We start from the raw sequence: 18,872 nt of genomic DNA on the forward strand, positions 1-18,872 counted from the left end.
GATTTCTTTTTTTTTAAATTTTTTACTGTTATGTTAATCACCATACATTACATCATTAGTTTTTGATGTAGTGTTCCATGATTCATTGTTTGTGCATAACACCCAGTGCTCCTGGTTGGAGATTTCTAATAGCCCCAGAGTTCTGGGAGTCTTAACATTTTGGGGTCTAGAATTCTTTTGAGAATCTAAAGAAAGCTGTGCACCCTCTTCCCTCCAAGACGTGCATATGAAAATACCCAAAAATGTTTGCATATAATTTCAAGCTCTTAAACGTCCACACACCCCAAGAACTTGTAATATAAGACCTCAAATGGGTTAAATATGGCCCAGCTGCTTGGAAACCAGGGCTGGCTGCTTTTTCTAACCACAGGTAGTGCTGGTGCATCCCTGGTTCTGATAACAGGTTTGCAGATGAGCGTGGTTGAGTCCTGAGGGTCCTCACACACACTGGTGTCTCTGGAGTGGCTTGGCAGGGGCACTTAGGTGACTGCCCATCATTGCCAGAACCCAAGGTCAAGAGGTTGCCTGGAGCCTTTCCACTTCCCGCCTGTGCCCACCTTAGGCCAGCCCCAAGGTTGGTGCCCCACACCTCCATCCTTGCTGAGTAACTACTGCCCCATGAGGGTGCGTGGTGAGTGCTGCTGGGTCCCTGAACCATGGTTAATCTGTAGAAGAGTACGTTCTGAGTTTTACTTTAATTGGGATTTAGGATTATTCATAACTCCCTTCTCCCTCTCCCTGCAGGCTAGAGAGGGCTGACCATACCTGCATTTCTTCCTTCCTTTCTTCTCTTCCTCCCTCCCTCCTTCCCTCCCTCCCTCCCTTCCTTCCTTGTCATTTATATGATTCACAAACCACGAAGTTTAAAAAGAAATATGGAAAATGGTTGCCTTCTATGCCTACCTCCACCTACTTAGTTCTCCCCCCCTGTAGGGGAGCACTGTCCTCAGTGGTTTTGTGCACCACCCCCCCAGTTCCTTTGTGTAGTTGATGACCTGAAAAGTCGTAGCCCTGTCTTGTGTTTTTGTTTTTGTTTTTGTTTTTTTGTTTTTTTTTTAGAAAAGGTTGCATACTATATACATGGCTCTGCATCTTGACTTTTATTTCCATTTAACTATATTTTGGAGGTCTTTTCATATCAATTCTTAGCTAGTCATTTATTTTTATTTAGTTTTTTTTTTTTTTTTTTGACAGATAGAGACACAGTGAGAGAGAGAACCAAGCAGGAGGAGTGGGAGAGGGAGAAGCAGGCTTCCCGCTGAGCAGGGAGCCCGATGTGGGGCTTGATCCCAGGACCCCAGGATCATGACCTGAGCCGAAGGCAGACGCTTAACGACTGAGCCACCCAGGCACCCTATTTAGTTTTTTTTTTTTTTTTTAAGATTTTCTTTTTAAGTAATCTCTACACCTGATGTGGGACTCGAACTCACTTCCCCGAGATCAAGCGTCCCATGCTCCACTGACTGAGCCAGCCAGCCACCCTGGCTTAGTTTCCTTTTTTCTAACTGCATCATGTTCACTCCGCAGATGTGCTAGAAATTATTTATCAAAAACTCTGTTAATGAACATTGGAGTTGTTTGAAATCCTTGGTTATGACCAGCAGTGCCCTTAATGAATAACGCTGTAGACGTTCATTTTACACACGGGCCACCCTGGGAGGGAGGCTGGTGGCTGGCCTCTCTGGGTGCGTGGGTCTGCCGCTCCTGGTACACGAGGGTCTTCCTTCATGGATGCTGATGTTCGTGCTCTGCAATTCTAGAGGGGAAAAAAAATGCCTTTTCTCTCCCTCAAACACCCCCTCCTCTTCTCTTTTCCATTCCCATCTGTGTGGCTTTTTTGGAAGCAAGCGATAACAGTGCTCTTTTGGGAAAAATAATAGTAGTTGGCGCATTATTATCTGCAAAGTGCCTTCATGCACCTGGACTCATTTAATTCGCTCCACAGGCATGAGTGTGGGCACTGTGCTGATTCATTCTCACAGTGGCCTTCCCTCCCCTCCCTTCCCCTCCCCTCCCTTCCCCTCTCCTCCCATTCCCCTCCCCTCCCTCCCCGACTCTCCACACTTCGTCTCTCTTCTCAGCAGGACCTGGGAGCGCCCACTGAGACCTGTCTCCAGAGAAGTCATAGTCCGCTGGTTTAAGGAGGAGCAGCTGCCTCGCAGAGCTGGCTTTGAGAGGAACACTGAGTCCATCGCCCCCTGGTTCCATGGTAGGATGGCTTTCCGGGCCCCTGGGGCAGACAGTTTCCACCTGTCAGCCTCTCTCCAGGGTTGGGAGGAGGTCCTGAGGGACTGCTGTCATCAGGGGCAGTGGAGGACTTTGGACTTGGCTACTTTCGCGCTGCCCCCACAGAGACTGGCCAGTCTCCCAGCGTTAAGGATCGGCTCTCCTGGGTCACCTGGGGGACAGTGGCATGGAGACAGGTCCCATGGCTGCCCTCTGTTTGCTCATTGAATGTGCTAAGCTCAAGGCAGAGTTTGATTTCCCCAGGGCATGAGCTGAAATGCTGAGTGGCGTTCATCAAGGCCTTAGGGACCAAGGCAAACATCTCCGAGCAGGAGTCCAGGAGACTGGAGGCGCCAGGGATTCTGAACATGCATTCATTCCCCTCTCTCTGCTGGGGAAGGATGACCACGATCTTGCCCACTGCCCCCACTCACAGCCTCCTTGGCCATCCGGAGGCGTCTTCTCTATACTCACAAGACAGGGAGCTCCCCTTGCACTTGGTGGACAGGGCCCACATCTTGTGGTCTGAGCCTGCATCCCAGATCCTGGCCATAGACAGGCACACAGCAGGCTCTGAACAAATATCTGTTGATTAGATGACAGAACAGCTGAATGAAGAGGTCAGAGTCACCCAAGCAGAAGGCTCCCTGGAAGTGTCTAACTTCTCATTTTTCAGATAAGGAAACAGGTCCAGATTGGGGAGAAAGTTTTCATCATATCACCGATAGCCTTGTAAAGTCAAGTTCAAGAATATATCTCAAGCTCATGATCCCAGTCCAGTGATCTGAACCTGGAGAGGCCTCAAACCGGGAAACAGGATTGTAATTTCAGCAGAGACTTGCTACAGTGAAATAGGAGTCGTTACTGGCCATCAACCTCTTCTGTATCAGTTAGCTATTGCGACATAACAAATCACCCCAAAACTCAGGAGCTAAAAACAAATAAGCACTTATTGTTTACTCATAAATTTCTGAATCGACTAGGCAGTTCTTCTGGGATGGGCCAGGCTCAGATGATCTGAGCTGAGCTTGCTCATGTGTCCCCAGATAGCGGGCTGGTCTCCTGGGTGCTTTATCCAGGACAGACTTGCCCAAGACATCTCTTCTCTGCTCCATATGATTTCTTATTCTCCAGCAGCCTGGCCAGACTGCCAGGTTTCTCTGGATAAGTTGCATGCTGGCCTTGCTCCCGGAGTCTTCCCTCCCTCATCAGCACTGAGCCCCGGTTTGTCTGAGGACTAGCCTGGTCAGAATGGATCTCTTCGGCTGCAGTTAGCATCCATCAGACCCTGACCTGCCTTTGTTTCACTTCTGCCTGCCTCTGGGGAGCGTGGCCAGCCTCCACCTTGGCCTGTGTCTCCCCTTGCAATGTGAACTACATACCTGCTTCCTGACCAGCCTCCATGTGTTCTCAGTTCCATCCAGATGGAGAGCATGACCCTCAGTGCCATGATGGGCACTAGAGACCGTGTATTCTTAAGGGCTAATGGGGAGGCCCTCACAGGCAAGCTGTGGGCGTGGCTCCAGCTCTAGGACAGGCAGCTGGAGTGAAATCATGCAGGGGCAAGCAAGGCCATGTGCACCTTCAACCCCATCTTCAGGAGCCCAAAGAGTTTATGAACTATTGAGTGTAGGTGGTAGCCATACTACAGGTGGGATGACTGAAATGTAGCATTTTTCAGGGACTGTCCAAGGTCATAAAGGTCACAGAGGCACCACCCAGTTCATGCAGGAATGTCTTTACAGGTTTGCCTGTTTCACTCTGGCCCCTCTACAATTTATCCTTCACATAGCATCCTGCGAATATTTTAAATATAAATCAGATCCTGTCACTCCCTTGCTTAATACCTTTACATCTGCAATGAATTTCAAGCTCCATGCTGGGGCCTGCAAGGCCCCCGATGATGGGTCCAGCTTCCTGCTTCAGCCTCATACCACAATTCTCTCTTTGTCCACCTTGCTTCTACAACTCTGGCTTTTTCCCTCTTCCTCAAACAAGCCGTTTTCTTTTCTACCCCAGGCCCTCTGCACCTGCTTTTAATCTGCTTGGTATTGCTCTTTTCCTAGCTTTTTGCATGGACGATGCATTCTTATTTCTCATCTCAAATATCCCCTTCTCAGAGAGGCCTTTCCTGAATCCTCACCTAAAGAAGCCTTTGCCATTTTCTCTCAACTCACTATGCTCATCTCTTTAAGAGTGCTCACCCGATTGGTATTTATCTTATTATTTGCTTTTGTCTGTTCTCCTACCTGAACGTGAGCCTGTGAAACTAAGACCTTGTTCATTTTCTCTGAATGCCTAAAGAATGGGTGAAGGTGGGAATCAAGTGCCAGATTAGATCCAGTCTTCCCAGTCCCAGAGAAGAGCCATCGCTTCTCCACACTGGGCCCTGGTAGGTCTCGTAGGTGTGTGGGTCTCCTGAGGGCCTGATGAGTGAGTTTAAGTGGGAGCCGTCCACTTGTAGCCTGCCCCCTTCTCCATGGGGATGGAGAGGCTCCTGATGGCCCAGAAAGAAAAGAGTCAACATTCACAGGTGACTGAGGCACACAGCCCCCAAGCTGGTCCTGGGGGATTCCCTGCTTCTTACTTCGCTCCCAGTTATGTAGCCCTGAGAATATTGCTGCTTTCCTTTTCATTCATCCATTAGAAGCACAGAAGGACATCAGGAGCATCTTAGGCGCCTGCGCAGTGCAGCTCCAAAGTTCTGCGGAGGAGGGGGTGGGGCTGGGGCCCCCGGGGGCTCCGCAGTGCTTGCTGCAGCTGGCGGAGAAGGCACGACAGAGGTGCTCAAATTCATCTCTTAGCTTTATTTTCTATCCTGATGAAAAAAATAAACTTTTTATATTGTCACGGAACAAACAGAACCGTGATTTAAGTCTCATAATTTATGTAACTGATTTCATGTTCTCTTGACAGTTCTATCATAAAGCATGCGGGAAAGTTGCTAATACCCAGACTGGAGCTATTTAGTGACAAAGTTCTTATTGATATGTGACAGAATGAAAAGAAAAAGGCTCATGGACGGAGGGTGGCCCACTGTCTTTGCTTGGAAAGGACTGTGTCGTATTCTAAGATGATCTCCTTTCCTCCATTGTAGTATGAAAATGTTCTATCTTTTATGAATTGGTGGTGATAGTAAGTGGTAGTTATTTTTATATATTGCCTTTGCTCAGAAAAGCAAAAAGCTAGCAGCCCCATGTTGGTTTCTAAACTCTTGAGAGTAACTTTGCTTCATACCTAAAATCCCAAAGTCTGGAACTACTGGTATGGTCCGACCTCTTCTCCAGTGGAGGCATTCTGTGACAGCATCCCTGAGAGGCGCCCCCCCCCCCCGCCCCCGGTCCAGTCCTTCCAGAGAGTGAGCTATTGCCCATACTGCCCACAGGCAGCCTGCACCCGTTTAACTGTGAGGGAGTCTTTGCCAAGGTGGGCTGGGGGCTCTGCTCTCAACTGCTCTTGGTTGGACATCTCAGCGGGGGTGGCTCTGCTCCCCGAATCTCCCACGCTCCCCTTGGGACCAGCAGGCTAGCCCAGGCATGCTCTTCCCAGCAACCAGAGAGCAAGTGGCATTCTAGGCCTGTGAGTCTAGTCTTCGAAGCAGGACGCTGGCAACTTTCACCTCATAACATTGGCCACGATATGTCACAGAGTTCAGGCGTGGGAAAGTGTATCCTGCTCCTTTCCCGTGAGGAGCTGCAAAGCTGTGTGTCAAAAGGTGTGAGGACAAGGAGGGAGAGAGAACTTGACGATAATGGAAACTGTTACAACCCCAGTATAAATCTTTTCTTTCCTGGGTAAAACATTCCTTATTATTTTAGCTGGGTTTTAACTATTTTTTTAAGAAAATACTTTATTTATTTATTTTAGAGAGAGAGCGCACGAGAGAGGGGAGGGGCAGAGGGAGAGGGAGAGAAACTCAAGCAGACGCCACATGGAGAGTGGAGCCCGATGTGGGGCTCGATCTCACGACCCTGAGCTCATGACCTGAGCTGACATCAAGAGTTGGACGCTTAACTGACTGAGCCACCCAGGCGCCCCAATTTAGCTGGGTTTTAGATGGAGATTAAAAATGACCACTGTGACTCCTGGTTCCTTCCCTACCCTCAAACACATTTGGATACATTGTATGCGCCAAAGAGTAATGTGAACGAGGAATCTGAAGATACGGGGCCCACTCTAGAACCTAGCAGCTCTGTGACCTTGGGCGTGTCCTTTAAATCCCCATCTATGAAATTGAGATTTTAACATTGGTTTCACAGGACTTATGGAGATCAAGCCAACAAATGTGCTTTGTCCACCATAATGAGCCATGTTGGTGTGAGTGCTGATGTCTCTCGGAGTCTGAGGTGGGCCACAAGAGAAGCCACCCACTCTGGGAAACAGAGTTCAGAGGTGGGGGGAGGGGGAGGAGAACTGGCTTCCTGCTGGGGCCAAGGAGTTCTCAATAGTCTCCTCTGTTAAAAAGAGAAAGTGGTAAAGTTATTCCTCCTTTCTCCTTTGTTCATTGTCATGTTCCAGGGGTTGTAAGAGAGACTTCTAGTTCTATAAAAATACTCCCAAGAAAAGCTCGTGCATCTGAGCTTGGCTTTGGGGGAAAAATCTATTTTTGGACTTCAACATGTATCTAAAATTATTAAGAACATCCTCTGTCTGAACATTGGCTCAGTCGGACCCCATTTCTCTTTCTGTGCTTAACTTGTAGAAAAACAGTCACAGTGTGATCCATAGTTTATTGTCTTGGCAACAACCCACTGGCTATCTTGCCACTTACCCTTAGGGCTTGGTGGGGGACGGTGCTAGGCGGTGGGTGATGTAGTTGGTGTTGGTAAACTATTCCCACAGGACCCTGTTCAGGTCCTGGGAGTGGATCTTGAGCACGGCCTCGCCTGGGGTGTTATTGTCCTGCCTTTTCAGACAAGCACAAAGTGGGGGCTTCCCCAGGGAGGAATTACTCCCCACCCCCCCCCACGTAGACGGTGCAGTCTGCAGGGAGCCTAGCAGTGGGGGGTGGCTTTCCATGCAAAGCTTGAGCTCCCAAGTGGAATGGGCACTGCTTCCTACCTTTCCACACTGACTTCAGAGCATAGTTAGAGGACAGGAATGTTGAAGGTCCTAGGGCTGCGAGGTTCTAGAATGGGCCCAAACCTTCAGACTCCTTGTTCACCTTGCCCTTGGTCCCAACGCATCTCAATGTGTTTGAGGTTCAAGGGAAAGAAATAGAGGTCACTGTGGTCATTTTCAGTGACTACCCAGGGGAATGTTTGTTTTGGAAAAGACTTGGTGGGGGATGGGTGGGAGAATAGAGCCACCATTTCTCAATCTCTGGAGTTCTGTCTTGAGAAGAGAAGACTATTCTAAGATGATAGGACCAGGGCTGGGGGCTAGGACTTACAAAGAGAGTCCTAGCATTGGGATTCGAGTTGGACCCCAACAGAGAGTCAAGCTCCTCTCTTGAAGAAAGAGCTTTTTGGTGGTTACAGCTCACTGTTGGGCAGTCTGGATGGCTGGTGGCCTCATCGGATGGGGTGGGGGCCTTTAAGCATTCTGTCCTTAGCGCCCAGGGTGCACTGTGATTCTGAGTGCATGTTCTGCCGGCAGCACTCCAGGACCAGGGGCTCTGCTCCTGCTGAGCCTCTAGCGTTTTCTCTGGTGCACAGGTGCATTGGAAACTATGGCCAGGGCACAGGGCCACTAGGGGGCGCCTGGGAGTCTGCGGGCTGAGAATGAAGGGTGACTGTTGGCTTTTTCACCTTGCTCATTTCTCTATTGCTGCTGGTGTTTCTGGCCTAGGAGCTGAGGTACAGGCAGTGGGGACCCCCTCTGGATGGCTCTTCTGGGAGTCCTGCAGGCGAAAGACAGACTCACCAGGCCGTTCTGCCGGGAGGCAGCTTCTTGTGAAGTGGGAAAGATTGTGCTTGGAAGGCAGAGGCTGAGTGGGAATGGAGTCTAGACTCAGCTCCTCCAACTGCATGGCTTGGGAGGTCTCCTCTTCTCTGAGCTGCACAGAGCAGGGAGGACTTGGATTGGCTGACCGTAGGTGACCCTCCTAGCATGATGCAGCTGTGCAGTCTTGCGTGTCTGCAGGGTGGTGTAGATGTACGGGGTGGCTTGATGGGTATCATCTCATGGGAACTCTCAACTTCTCTTGACCCAGTCATGGTTCGCTTTTTACTGGTGACCATACTGAGGCCCAGAGAGCTTGAGAAACTAGCCCCTGTTGGCTTCTGGATCCTGGTCTTACCTACTCCATTTTGGAGGTTCCTTGAATATACCGCTACCAAGGGAGAGAGATTGGGGCACAAAAGTCTTCCCTCTGGATTCACTGTCCCTTACTGTATATTCATTTGAAGCTCTTTTTTTCTTCAAGATTTTATTTATTTATCTGAGAGAGAGAGAGAGAGAGTGAATGAGAGGGAGAGGGAGAGAAAATCTGAAGCAGACTCTGCACTGAGCACAGCCCACTGTGGGGCTCAATCCCACAACTGTGAGATCATGACCTGAGTTGAAACCCGAAGTTGGATGCTAACTGACTGAGCCACCCAGGCGCCCCTCATTTGAACCTCTTTTAGATGCAGCCTGAGCTCTTTATTTTAAACCTTACCCCTGCTCATTCTGTGTGTGACCTTGTGGATGGAGCTGCTACTGGTCTCCTGGCCCAGCTAGAGGGAAAATCTGGGAATGCCCTGTTTGGCCTTTGAGATTACTTTCAGAAGCTAGCATTTCTGGAGCCGAGATGGAAAGCATGAGCCAGCTCGGGCCCTGTTCTTGGTGTCCAAGATCAGTGGGAGGAGAAGGAGCCATGGTGAGGCTTTGGAGGTTGTGGAGACGTGGCAGCCGGTCCGGGGGCCGGGCAACCATGACCCATGGCCCAAGTCCGTGTTAAGCAAGGACTGACTGCAGAGAAAGTAGTCATACCCACTTTGTAGTGGTGTTACGAGGATTAAGTGTATGGTATTTATAAAGTGTTTAGAACATTCCTGACGTAAAGTAAATGCTTCCATTTATTATATGGAATAAATAAACACGGTAGCTTTTGGAGATGCATATGAGGATTTGAATATGTAAATGGTGGCCTCTGACCCTGAGGCCGGGTCACTGCTGTCACTCGGAAGTAAAGAAAAAGATGACATCAAATGATTGCATAAAACAAAGATGATACTTATTTAGCCTCCCCCCTGCAAAAAAACCCACAAGTCTGAATTTTCTTACATTATGACTCTGATCCCCATCTTGAAATGTGTCTTGAAAGCTGTGAGGGTAACACACGGGTCATTTGGAAGGATAGTTGGCATGTTGCAGATCCATCGTGTCAAGTCAGATTGCTCAGTTTCCTGAGCAGAGCGTGGAGTGGAAATTTTCCACCAACTCGGATCCCAAATGCAAAAATTTCTAAAGAGGGAAAAAGTAGGTTAGTTGACCTACTTTCCTCTTAAGTTCTTGCTGAAGCTGTTCCAGCTAAGAAATAAAGGAATCTTTTTCCTTCTTTTAAAAAAAATTGTGCACTGGCTGTAAAGTCTCAAAAAAGGATTACAAAGAACAGCAGCATTATTTTTTGCTTTAGGAAAGCATAGATTGTAATGGTGTTTTCAAGATTTTAACTCTTTCCTTTGGCTATCTGTAGCTCTGTGCTTTTGATTTCAGCCTTTTGTGTCTTGTCCACCTAACACTTTTATTTGGGCTGTTTTGCTGAGATATTTGTCTTCTGATCCACAGGTGAGGGTAACTAAAATATGTGGGAAGGGACTGGGCTTGGACTTCTAGTTGGATTTGAGAGAACTGAGTTTTTCTTTTTTCTATTTGGGTTTAAAAAAGCAGAGTAGCCACAAACCATGATGTCTGTTGATGTAATTGATTTAATATTCTTCTGACAGTCCCATCATATTTCTGGTGGTGACAAAAGACGCTTCCTATCTCCCTAACTCTGGGAGCTTCCTATCATAGGTTAGACCCCTCTTCCATTCCAGCAAGCTATTTTGGGGTTTTCTTTGCTCCAGGCTCTGTAGTCTAGTTTCCCACCTGTTCCCAGCCCCAAGCTCATCCCAGCCCTGGTACCCAGCGCCCCAGCTCATGCCAGAGCCATTGGCCTCCCGTTTTCCTGAGGGCAGGCACGGGGTTGAACAGGAAGATGTGGTGGGGGCGGGGCACAGCTGCCGTCTTCAAACCACTAACATCCCCCAACCTGTGAGAAGCCTCAAGGTCAGGACATGGAGCATGAGGTGAAAATCACAAGGGCTGACTTTGGCACAGTCTGATGTCCTGAGATGGAATAAGCTACCTCCAGGAGTCCTGAGCACCCGCGGCTGGGGTGTGTAAACAGAAGCCAGACAGCCCTTCAGTCAAAACAGCGAGAGCACAGATGGTCCCGTCTGATGGCGATTAGGTCAGATCGCGTGCCTCTTCTCCCCTCCCCTTCCCACCAGGAGCTGTTCTCCCTCTGCTTAGCCGAGAGACCAATATGGTGGCTTTGACATTTGCTAGAGAACAAAGTCTAGTCACTAGAGTAGTTGAGAAGCCTTTCTGGAAATGAACTCATTAATATTTATGCATAATTATTAACAGTTTATCAGACTCAATCTATAAAGAACTTAATTGCAGAGCAGAAGGTAATTTTACATGCCAGAGCATTTGCTTACAGGTTTCATTTCAAACAGTGATGCTGCTTTTGGGTATTGTGATTCACACTGCCTCTCACCAGGGTGCCCAGTGCAGGAAGGTGTCCTCTACCCATGGGACAATCTAGAAATGCTTCCCGGAGGGGAACAACATGGCTTGCATATGCAATCAATGTATGGGTCCTCCTGTAATGGGGGCAATACACCACCCCCTGCAGGTAGTGGGGCGTTACCAACATTGGTGCAGTCAAGTTGCAAGCTTCAGCGTACAAAGAAAGTGGAATTCCTTTATTTTTCTACATTTCTCCCATGTCATGAAGTTATCACTGCCCCCCTCTTCCTTTCTGGGTAGTAGGGGAAAAAATAAACTCTAGTCCATTTTGTTTAACTTCGTCCTATTTAGTGGAGTCATTTTCTTCGGGAGGCTAGGTCTTTAGGATTTTCTCCCATCTGCTTCTCTCCAAGAAGGCATTGGAGTATTTGGGGCTTCTCTCCAGGGTGAGGAGGTTGTTGGGGGCAGGGTTGCCGTGCAGATGTTTGGCCTTTGTCTTGCATCAGGGTAGGGGGCTGAGGGACAAGAGAGGCTGACCCCTGGATCTCTGCTGCCAAGCCCTGTACCATGTATGGAATTGTGTCCATCTGGAGACGCACAGAAGCACTGCTTGGATCGCGGGCATCCCTGGAAAGGGGGCACTTAACCTTGTACCGGTCCTCAGGGATGCAGCTTGCTCTCCATGGGGTGTGGCTGGTTGGCCTCCCCTGTGGGGTCATGCTGGCTTTTATGTTTTAACAGATAATTTATGAAATTTTTACTTTGTCCTGGCTATGCCAAGGAAACATTTCCTTGACTCCTCACACTACTCTCTGGAAGAGGTAGGAATACGGGCAGTTAGGTAGGAACAGTGTTTATAGTAGGCCAGATGCTGGCTCACATTCATGGACTTATTTAATCCTTGTATCATCGCTGTGTGCTTCCTGCTAGCGTTAGCCCCATTTTGCAGATGAGAAAGCTGAGGTTCAGAGAATTGAGGCCACTTGCCCGAGGCTCGCTTGTGGTAGGTGGGGGCCATGGGGCTCAAACCCTGGAGATCCCACTCTAGAGTCCATGCCCCTATCTGTGATGCAAAAGCAGCCTTGTCACCATCTCACAGGTGAGGGACTATGTTACGTTACTGCCCTGGGGGCAGGCAGAACTCAGGGGAGCCACTTCCTTCCCAGTCCAGAACAGCTTCTGGAGGAGGAAGAGATAGCTATTTCCTTAGGAGACACACAGCATCTGTGGGTCGTGGGGTCAGCTGTTCAGCTGCCATGCCTTATTCTTGGCTAAGGCAAGTATCTGCTCCTTCCTAGGCCGGCACACCCGCCCACAGAAAGCCTGAAGGGTGACCTCCAAGTCTCACACAGTGTTCAAAGTCCTCATGCAATAAATGGGAGTAAAACAGGAAATTGTCAGTGTTGGGAATTGTCGAATCACCCAGGCAGGGGCATGAGGAGGCAGGCTCCCTGTGTAAGGCATTTTTGTAATTAACTTATTGTAATTTTGTAATTAATATTAAGCTTCTGTTGTGTTAGACACTGTGCTAAGTACAGAGCATTTGGTGGTGAATTCAACTGACAGCTTCCCTGCTCTCATGGAACTTATATTCATTTGCAAGTAACAGAAAAAAACACAACCCTGATATAATAAAAAAGAGAATTTATTTGTTCATGTGACTGAAAAATCTAAAGGTAGGGCTGGCTTCAGGCTTTGCTTGATCCAGGGAACTTAAAGTTTCAGCATCTGGCCTTTCTCCATCTCTCAGCCCTGTTGCTCTACACCATGATTTCTTGTCCAAGCAATGCATCAGCTTGTGGTTGCCACGTCCCCTTTTGCCTAGGTTGACGTCCAGCAGACAGAAGACGTGCTTTTTTCTCAATATTCCGGATACTACTAGTCCTCACATCCTGCTGTGTTGGGTCTGGTTTGGTCACATGCTCTCTCCTGAACCAGTCACTATGGCCAGAGGCACGAGATCTCTCTGATTGGCCAGGCGTGAATCACATGACCATCCCTGGTGAGGAATAGAATCCATCCCATTGCAACGGCATAGACGTGAGTGTAGACGTGAGTGAGAGGTGTGGCTTCCCAAAAGGAGGTCAGCATTCCCTTGCCAGAAGATGGGCAACTGGTCCCGAGTGGGCAAGACCAAACGATGTCTGCCATAGAGAGGAAAAAGCCCGTTCTTTGTCCTCGTGAAACTGTCAGTCCAGTCAGCAAGACTGACCTGAAACAAATAATCGTTTTATACTTTCAGTTGAAGTTGGTGCTACACAGGTTCCTTGGGTAGCCAGTTTCAGAAGTCATTCTACTGCGTGGTTGCCATCCTCTGTCCCAACAGTGGCGTTAGTGATTTGAACCTGGCATGTCAACCTGGAGCAGGCGGTCGTGGGCATGGGATATTGCCTCTTGTGCATGGCTATATCTGGAACCAAGAAGCTCTTCCAGTGAAACCCTTGTCTCAGCAGTTAGCCGTGGTTAAATTTCATTTGGAGTTATAAAAAAATGAAGGCATGTGAACTCATTCATCACAATCTCTGTGGCTTTAGGATGCTTTAAGAAACTGTTGAGAGTGAAGAGCTTAATAATTCCAGCCTCTTTAATGATATCGTCTGGAAAGTATGGCAATAAGAAAGGAAAGTCACAAAAATGAATGAGAAATAGCTAACCGGTTGATGGAGGAGTTGCCGGCCGGTGAGGCGTAGCTACAATGGAAGCTGTAAGAAATATGCCCATCAGATAAATTGAGACCCATAAAAAGTAAAACGTCGTGTCTGGCCTGCCTGCATTTCGTTCTTTTCAGAGAGAAACCCCGACAGAGAAATAAAAGGAACCCATTTGGTTACTCAGGTTAAATTCAGAGCCAGTGCTTTCAGGGACCGGGATGGAGGTGGAGGAGGGGCTGGGAACTGAATCCAGGATTTGCTAACAGGGATTTATGGGTCCCTTTTAGCCCAGCGTCTTCTGGAGGTGTGTTTAAAGTGCCTTTCCTTTCCTGGGGCTGCCGCCAGTTAGCACCGATGGAATCAATATTTTGATAACAACTTGAGGTTGTTGTTGGTGGTGTTTGAGAGCATCTTCATGGGATGCAGGGAGATGATTAGGTGAGGCTTAGCGAAGATGGCACGGGGATTTGTGCTCCGTACAATAAGAAGGGAGTCCGGAGCTGCTGGCCACACCTCGCGGGGCTGCCGGCTGCAAACACGATATTAATGTGCGGGGATTGGGACAGGGAGAGCAAGCCTGGACTTCTTGGCTACGCTGGCCATCTCCGCTTCTGCATTCCCTGCTTCTTACCCTCCCGCTGTGCAGTCCGGGATGGGGTGGGGGGAAGGGGGCAGATGCTCTGGAAGGCTTCTGTCCCCTGACCTTGGCCATGGTTTTTACTGGAGAGGCCCAGCAGAGGGCGCTGTAGTTAGTTGGCTTGCCTCTGATGTTCAGCACCCAGAGGAACCGCAGACTATTTTGTTAAGACTTTTTGTTGTTGTTATCAGTCAGAGATCTTTTGGGTCCATCTGTATGTCAGCGGTTCTTGCCAGGGATGATTGTGCCCCACGGGGCAGCTGACAGTGTCTGGAGACATAGTTGGCTGTCTCTACATTTCCATCAAACTTTTGAATTGTTGCTAGAAAGATATAAAAGTGTAATTTCTTGTTAATTTGTTTTTTTTTTTTTAATTTTTTATTGTTATGTTAATCACCATATATTACATCATTAGTTTTTGGTGCAGTGTTCCATGATTCATTGTTTGTTCATAACACCCAGTGCTCCATGCAGAACGTGCCCTCCTCAATACCCATCACCAGGCTAACCCATCCCCCCACCCCCCTCCCCTCTAGAATGCTCAGTTTGTTTTTCAGAGTCCATCATCTCTCATGGTTCGTCTCCCCCTCTGACATTTATAAGGGGTCTTACCTTGTCAGGACCTCTGTTTCCTGCTAATGCCTAAAATATCACCCTCAGCATTTCCACTTCCTTTGGTTTTAAGAGTCTCTTTCAGTTTAACTCGGTTACTTTCTAACAAATATTCAATCTTTCCAACATCACTCCTTTTCCCCAGGTGGTGTCTGAGTGGAGGGGGAGCTCATGGCTTGGGAGGGAGTCAAAGAAAGGCCCTGGTTGGCCCCTCATCTCTGGACCTTGTTCTCTGCTTTTCCGAATCCGATGGTCCACTGCTGCTGGAAGCATCTGTGATTGTCGGATACCGAGCATAGCTGGGGTCTGGGGATCCCCTTCTCCACACCAGTTATCTCCCACACTTGACTTACCCTACCTTGGCTCTTGCTGGGCCTTCTGAGTTTCAACAACTGCCATCAGTTAACTGTTAGAGAAGACCATCTACCCCAGAGCCTAGGTTCTGGGGTGACCTTGCCTCTCTTCTGGGCTATGCTCTTAATGATGTTTATTTTCCAAAAAAAACCCTCAGTCCTAAAGGTTCAGTTCACTGGCCACCTCTTTCACCCCTGTCCTCAAACTTTATTATCTTTATGGAAAGAAACAAGGCTGTCCCTTATTTGTTTGTTTTCTTACTCTCCTTTATGCTCCACCCACATTCCCCTTCCTCCTCAATAAGCAGCCAACCTGATCATAATGAGTATCTGTTCAAAGAGTTCTTGTATATATATCATGTATATATCACCCAAGAGAAGTTTTTCCGTTCCTTATTTTCTTTTTTTCTCATGCTAACGTTACATATGATTTGACCTTGATGCTTTTCTGTGGCTAATTTTTTAAAAGATTTTATTTATTTGAGAAAGAGAATGAGTGGGGAGGGGCAGAGGCAGAGGGAGAAGCAGGCTCCCCGCCGAGCCGGGAGCCCGATGCGGGGCTCGATCCCAGGACCCTGGGATCATGACCTGAGCCGAAGGCAGACGCTTATCTGACTGAGCCACCCAGGCGCCCCACTTCTGCTGTTTTTGTGATGTGTCCACAAAGAGCGCAGCTTACTTCCTGGAATATCCAGGCTCTGTTCCCCTCCCCCATGTGGGTCTGGACCTTCTCCTTCATCCCTTTCTTTTCTCCTACCTTGCTCAATTTTGATTCCACTCCCAGTGATCAGGGGTGGCCCCAGAGGGTGTCACCATGGATGGGCCTCTTGCTCTTCCCCAGGATTGGGGAAGGCAGATCCTCCCCAGGTTTCAGCTGCTGTTCTAAAGTTGGCCTCCTGCTTTCCAGTGAATTCCTGTTGACTGCTCTCGGGTCCATCGGTCACCCTTGTTTCTTTCTTCTTCTTCCTGTGGAAACACTTGGTATCACGAAAGTCTTGTGTTGACTGATTTTTCCTACCTCCATCTGTATCTGGGGTTCATGGGGCTACCTTGCCACCTAGTTTTGTTGGAAACTTAGTCCATGGACTTTGTTATAAGAGCCACGCTGCTTCTACCTCTGGCCTATTATTTCTAATTGCTGCACAGAATTCCACAGGCTGCATCTACCTAATTTTGCTCACCCTCTCCTCGAGTCCTGGATACCCACATTGCCCTCAACTTATCACCACCACAGATTAATCTCAGAGTCAATTACGTTTCTTGCCCTGGACCCTTATGGACTTGTGTGAGGATTTCTTTATAATATACCCCAGGAATGGAATTGTTGGACCAGAGGGTAAATGTGCAGTTAATCTGATTAGGGGTGTCCGGAAGGCTGATCCAGTCCCGATTCCCAGCAGCCACACATGATGGTTTCTCTCCTTCCATGTTCCAAATCCCACACCAGAAGGTGTTGGAAGTCCTGGCTCCCCTCCAGGACACACAGAAATTTGGGGAGCCTGGCAGCCATCATGTTCAGGCTGTTCTGTCTCCAAATCCATTGTTCTGCCTAATTGTGGCTATACTGTGCTGGTGCATGGCACCTGCTAGATTTGCCACAAAATTGGGATACGGGACTCTTCTAGTTTCTCTGTGGGGTACAGGAACATGAGTGGGGGTCCTCCCTTTAGTCCCTCTTTCCCTCGGTGGAGGGGATAGTGGTGGGATGCCACCCCAGCCCAGGAAAAGCTCTTTCCCATCTGCAGGGACTTCTCACAGGCCCTACCTCTGTCCCCTCTAGAGTAGGTCTATAAAACTGTGTTCAGACCTCCAAGTACTGCTTGAAATATAGAGGGAGTTTGTAGAATGTGAAAATCCACTTTTTACATCTGTGCCAGCCTTAGCTTGCAAGACCATTTACACTCTAGCTCAGTCTGTCTCAAACCTGGTTGCGTATTGGAATTACCTGGGAAGATTGTAAACATTACTGATGCCTGTTGGACCCAAAATGAATTAAATAAGACTGTCAGAGTGGGCCCGGGCAGAGAACCGTGCTCTAGGGACCCAAGACAGCCAACACTGACATTTAAAGCTCATTAGTGATCCTTTTTTTTTTTTTCTGGGTGATAACCTCCCCATCCCTCAAAGGACATTGACCGACTTTGAATGAACGTCACAGCATGATGTGTGGGGAGGTGCAGAACCATGATATTTAAATCCTTAAAATATTAAACATCGAATAGATACAGTGTGCGCACATCCGATGTGAAGGGCATGAAGAGAGCTTCAGGAGCAGAAACACGAGCTGTCCTGGGAGCACCTGTGTGCCCCCGACCTTGGTCGCCCGGGTCATCGTTCCACCAGACGCCATCCGTCTCCCCAATACCTGCTCTATCAGATCTTTGCTTCATTTATTGTTTGTATATTAATCTCCAAGCGCTGTAGCCTTTAGCTTGGTGAGCTTTTCACTTTAATACCAATGGAACTATAGTGTAGTTATTTCTTAGTTATTAGCTTGTTTCACTTCATTGAAAAAAAAACTTCTCCTGGTTGCATTTGTCCAGCTCTGCCCTTCGGAGGCCACACGGCTCTCCAGGCCTATCTTTCAGCGGTTAATTGAGAGGACATAACATGTATATTTCACATATTCTCAAAGTTGCTACATATCTTTACCCTCTTCCTAGACACAGAATTTTTATTATTTTTATTATTTTTTTAAAGTTTTATGTATTTAAGTAATCTCTACACCCAGCGTGGGGCTCCAACTCACAGCCCTGAGATCAAGAGGCTCATGCTCTTCCAATGGAGCCAGCCAGGCTCCCCCTCAAGACACAGAATTTTTAAAGTCCAGTGATTCTGCTCTCAGCTGATCAGATGTTGTCAGTATGACAGTTCTTTCCTTAAATCCTCAAATTATCCATTACTAGTATCGTTTTGTAAGTCAGTATATCTTTTTAAATTCACCTGCAGGATCTATGCTCATCATTCCTTCTAGCCCCTGAGATTCTCTGTTCAGGATCAGATTTCTTCTACCTGAAGTATGTCCTTTAGATTATCTTTGATAGTCGATTTTCTCATTTTTTTTTCTTCTGAAGATGTCTTTATTTTGTCCTTTTCCTTGAAAGATAGTTTCATTAAACACTGTTATTTTTTTTTTTTTCCTCAACACACTGAAAATATTATCCCATTATCCTCTGGCTTCTACTGTTGTAACTGAGAAGTTAACCTCAGTCTAATGGTTCATTCTTTGGCGATAATCTGCCTTTTGCTCTGGCTGACAGAATGACACTAAGTCGCTTTGGGCAGGTTCACTGCAACGTGTCTTTGATGAACCCCCAATCCTTCACTCTCTAAATATGGCCTCCTCTCCCTCTCGCCTGTATTCTCTGGGATCCGGACCGCGCATGTGCGAGACCTCTCAGCCCATCCTCCGCGTCTCTTCCTGTCCTCAGACTTTGATGAAGCTTCTCTTATGCTCCATTTATATCAGTGCGCCGTGGGGGTGTCCTTCCTCGTCTTGGCTGTGACTCTTCGCTCATTGCATCCCTCCTTCTCCCCTCCCACGTCATCAGCTCTGCTTACGGCTTGTACCCAGAATCTGCCCGGCCCCAGACGCCTGCTTCACATCCCCCTTCGTTGCTACTCGCACGCCTGTCCTGACTTCTCCAGGTCACATTAATCTCCTCCTTCTGTGTCTTTCACAACAGCTCTTACTGTCCTGTGCATGTGAAAACATGGTGTAGAGCAAAG

General features: G+C 48.0%; 1 protein-coding gene across 1 annotated transcript in view; it reads left to right on the plus strand.

Moving 5' to 3' along the window:
• The window catches only part of SH2D4B (SH2 domain containing 4B), a 99,923-nt gene that overhangs the window by 70,894 nt on the left and 10,157 nt on the right, over positions 1-18,872 (plus strand). The window contains exon 6 of the mRNA XM_027596459.2: positions 2,085-2,209. Within this exon, the coding sequence (XP_027452260.1) occupies positions 2,085-2,209 (125 nt within the window). The remainder of the gene's footprint in view (positions 1-2,084; positions 2,210-18,872) is intronic.

Source organism: Zalophus californianus, chromosome 15, assembly GCF_009762305.2.
Source record: "Zalophus californianus isolate mZalCal1 chromosome 15, mZalCal1.pri.v2, whole genome shotgun sequence".
NCBI classification, from domain to species: Eukaryota; Metazoa; Chordata; class Mammalia; order Carnivora; family Otariidae; genus Zalophus; species Zalophus californianus.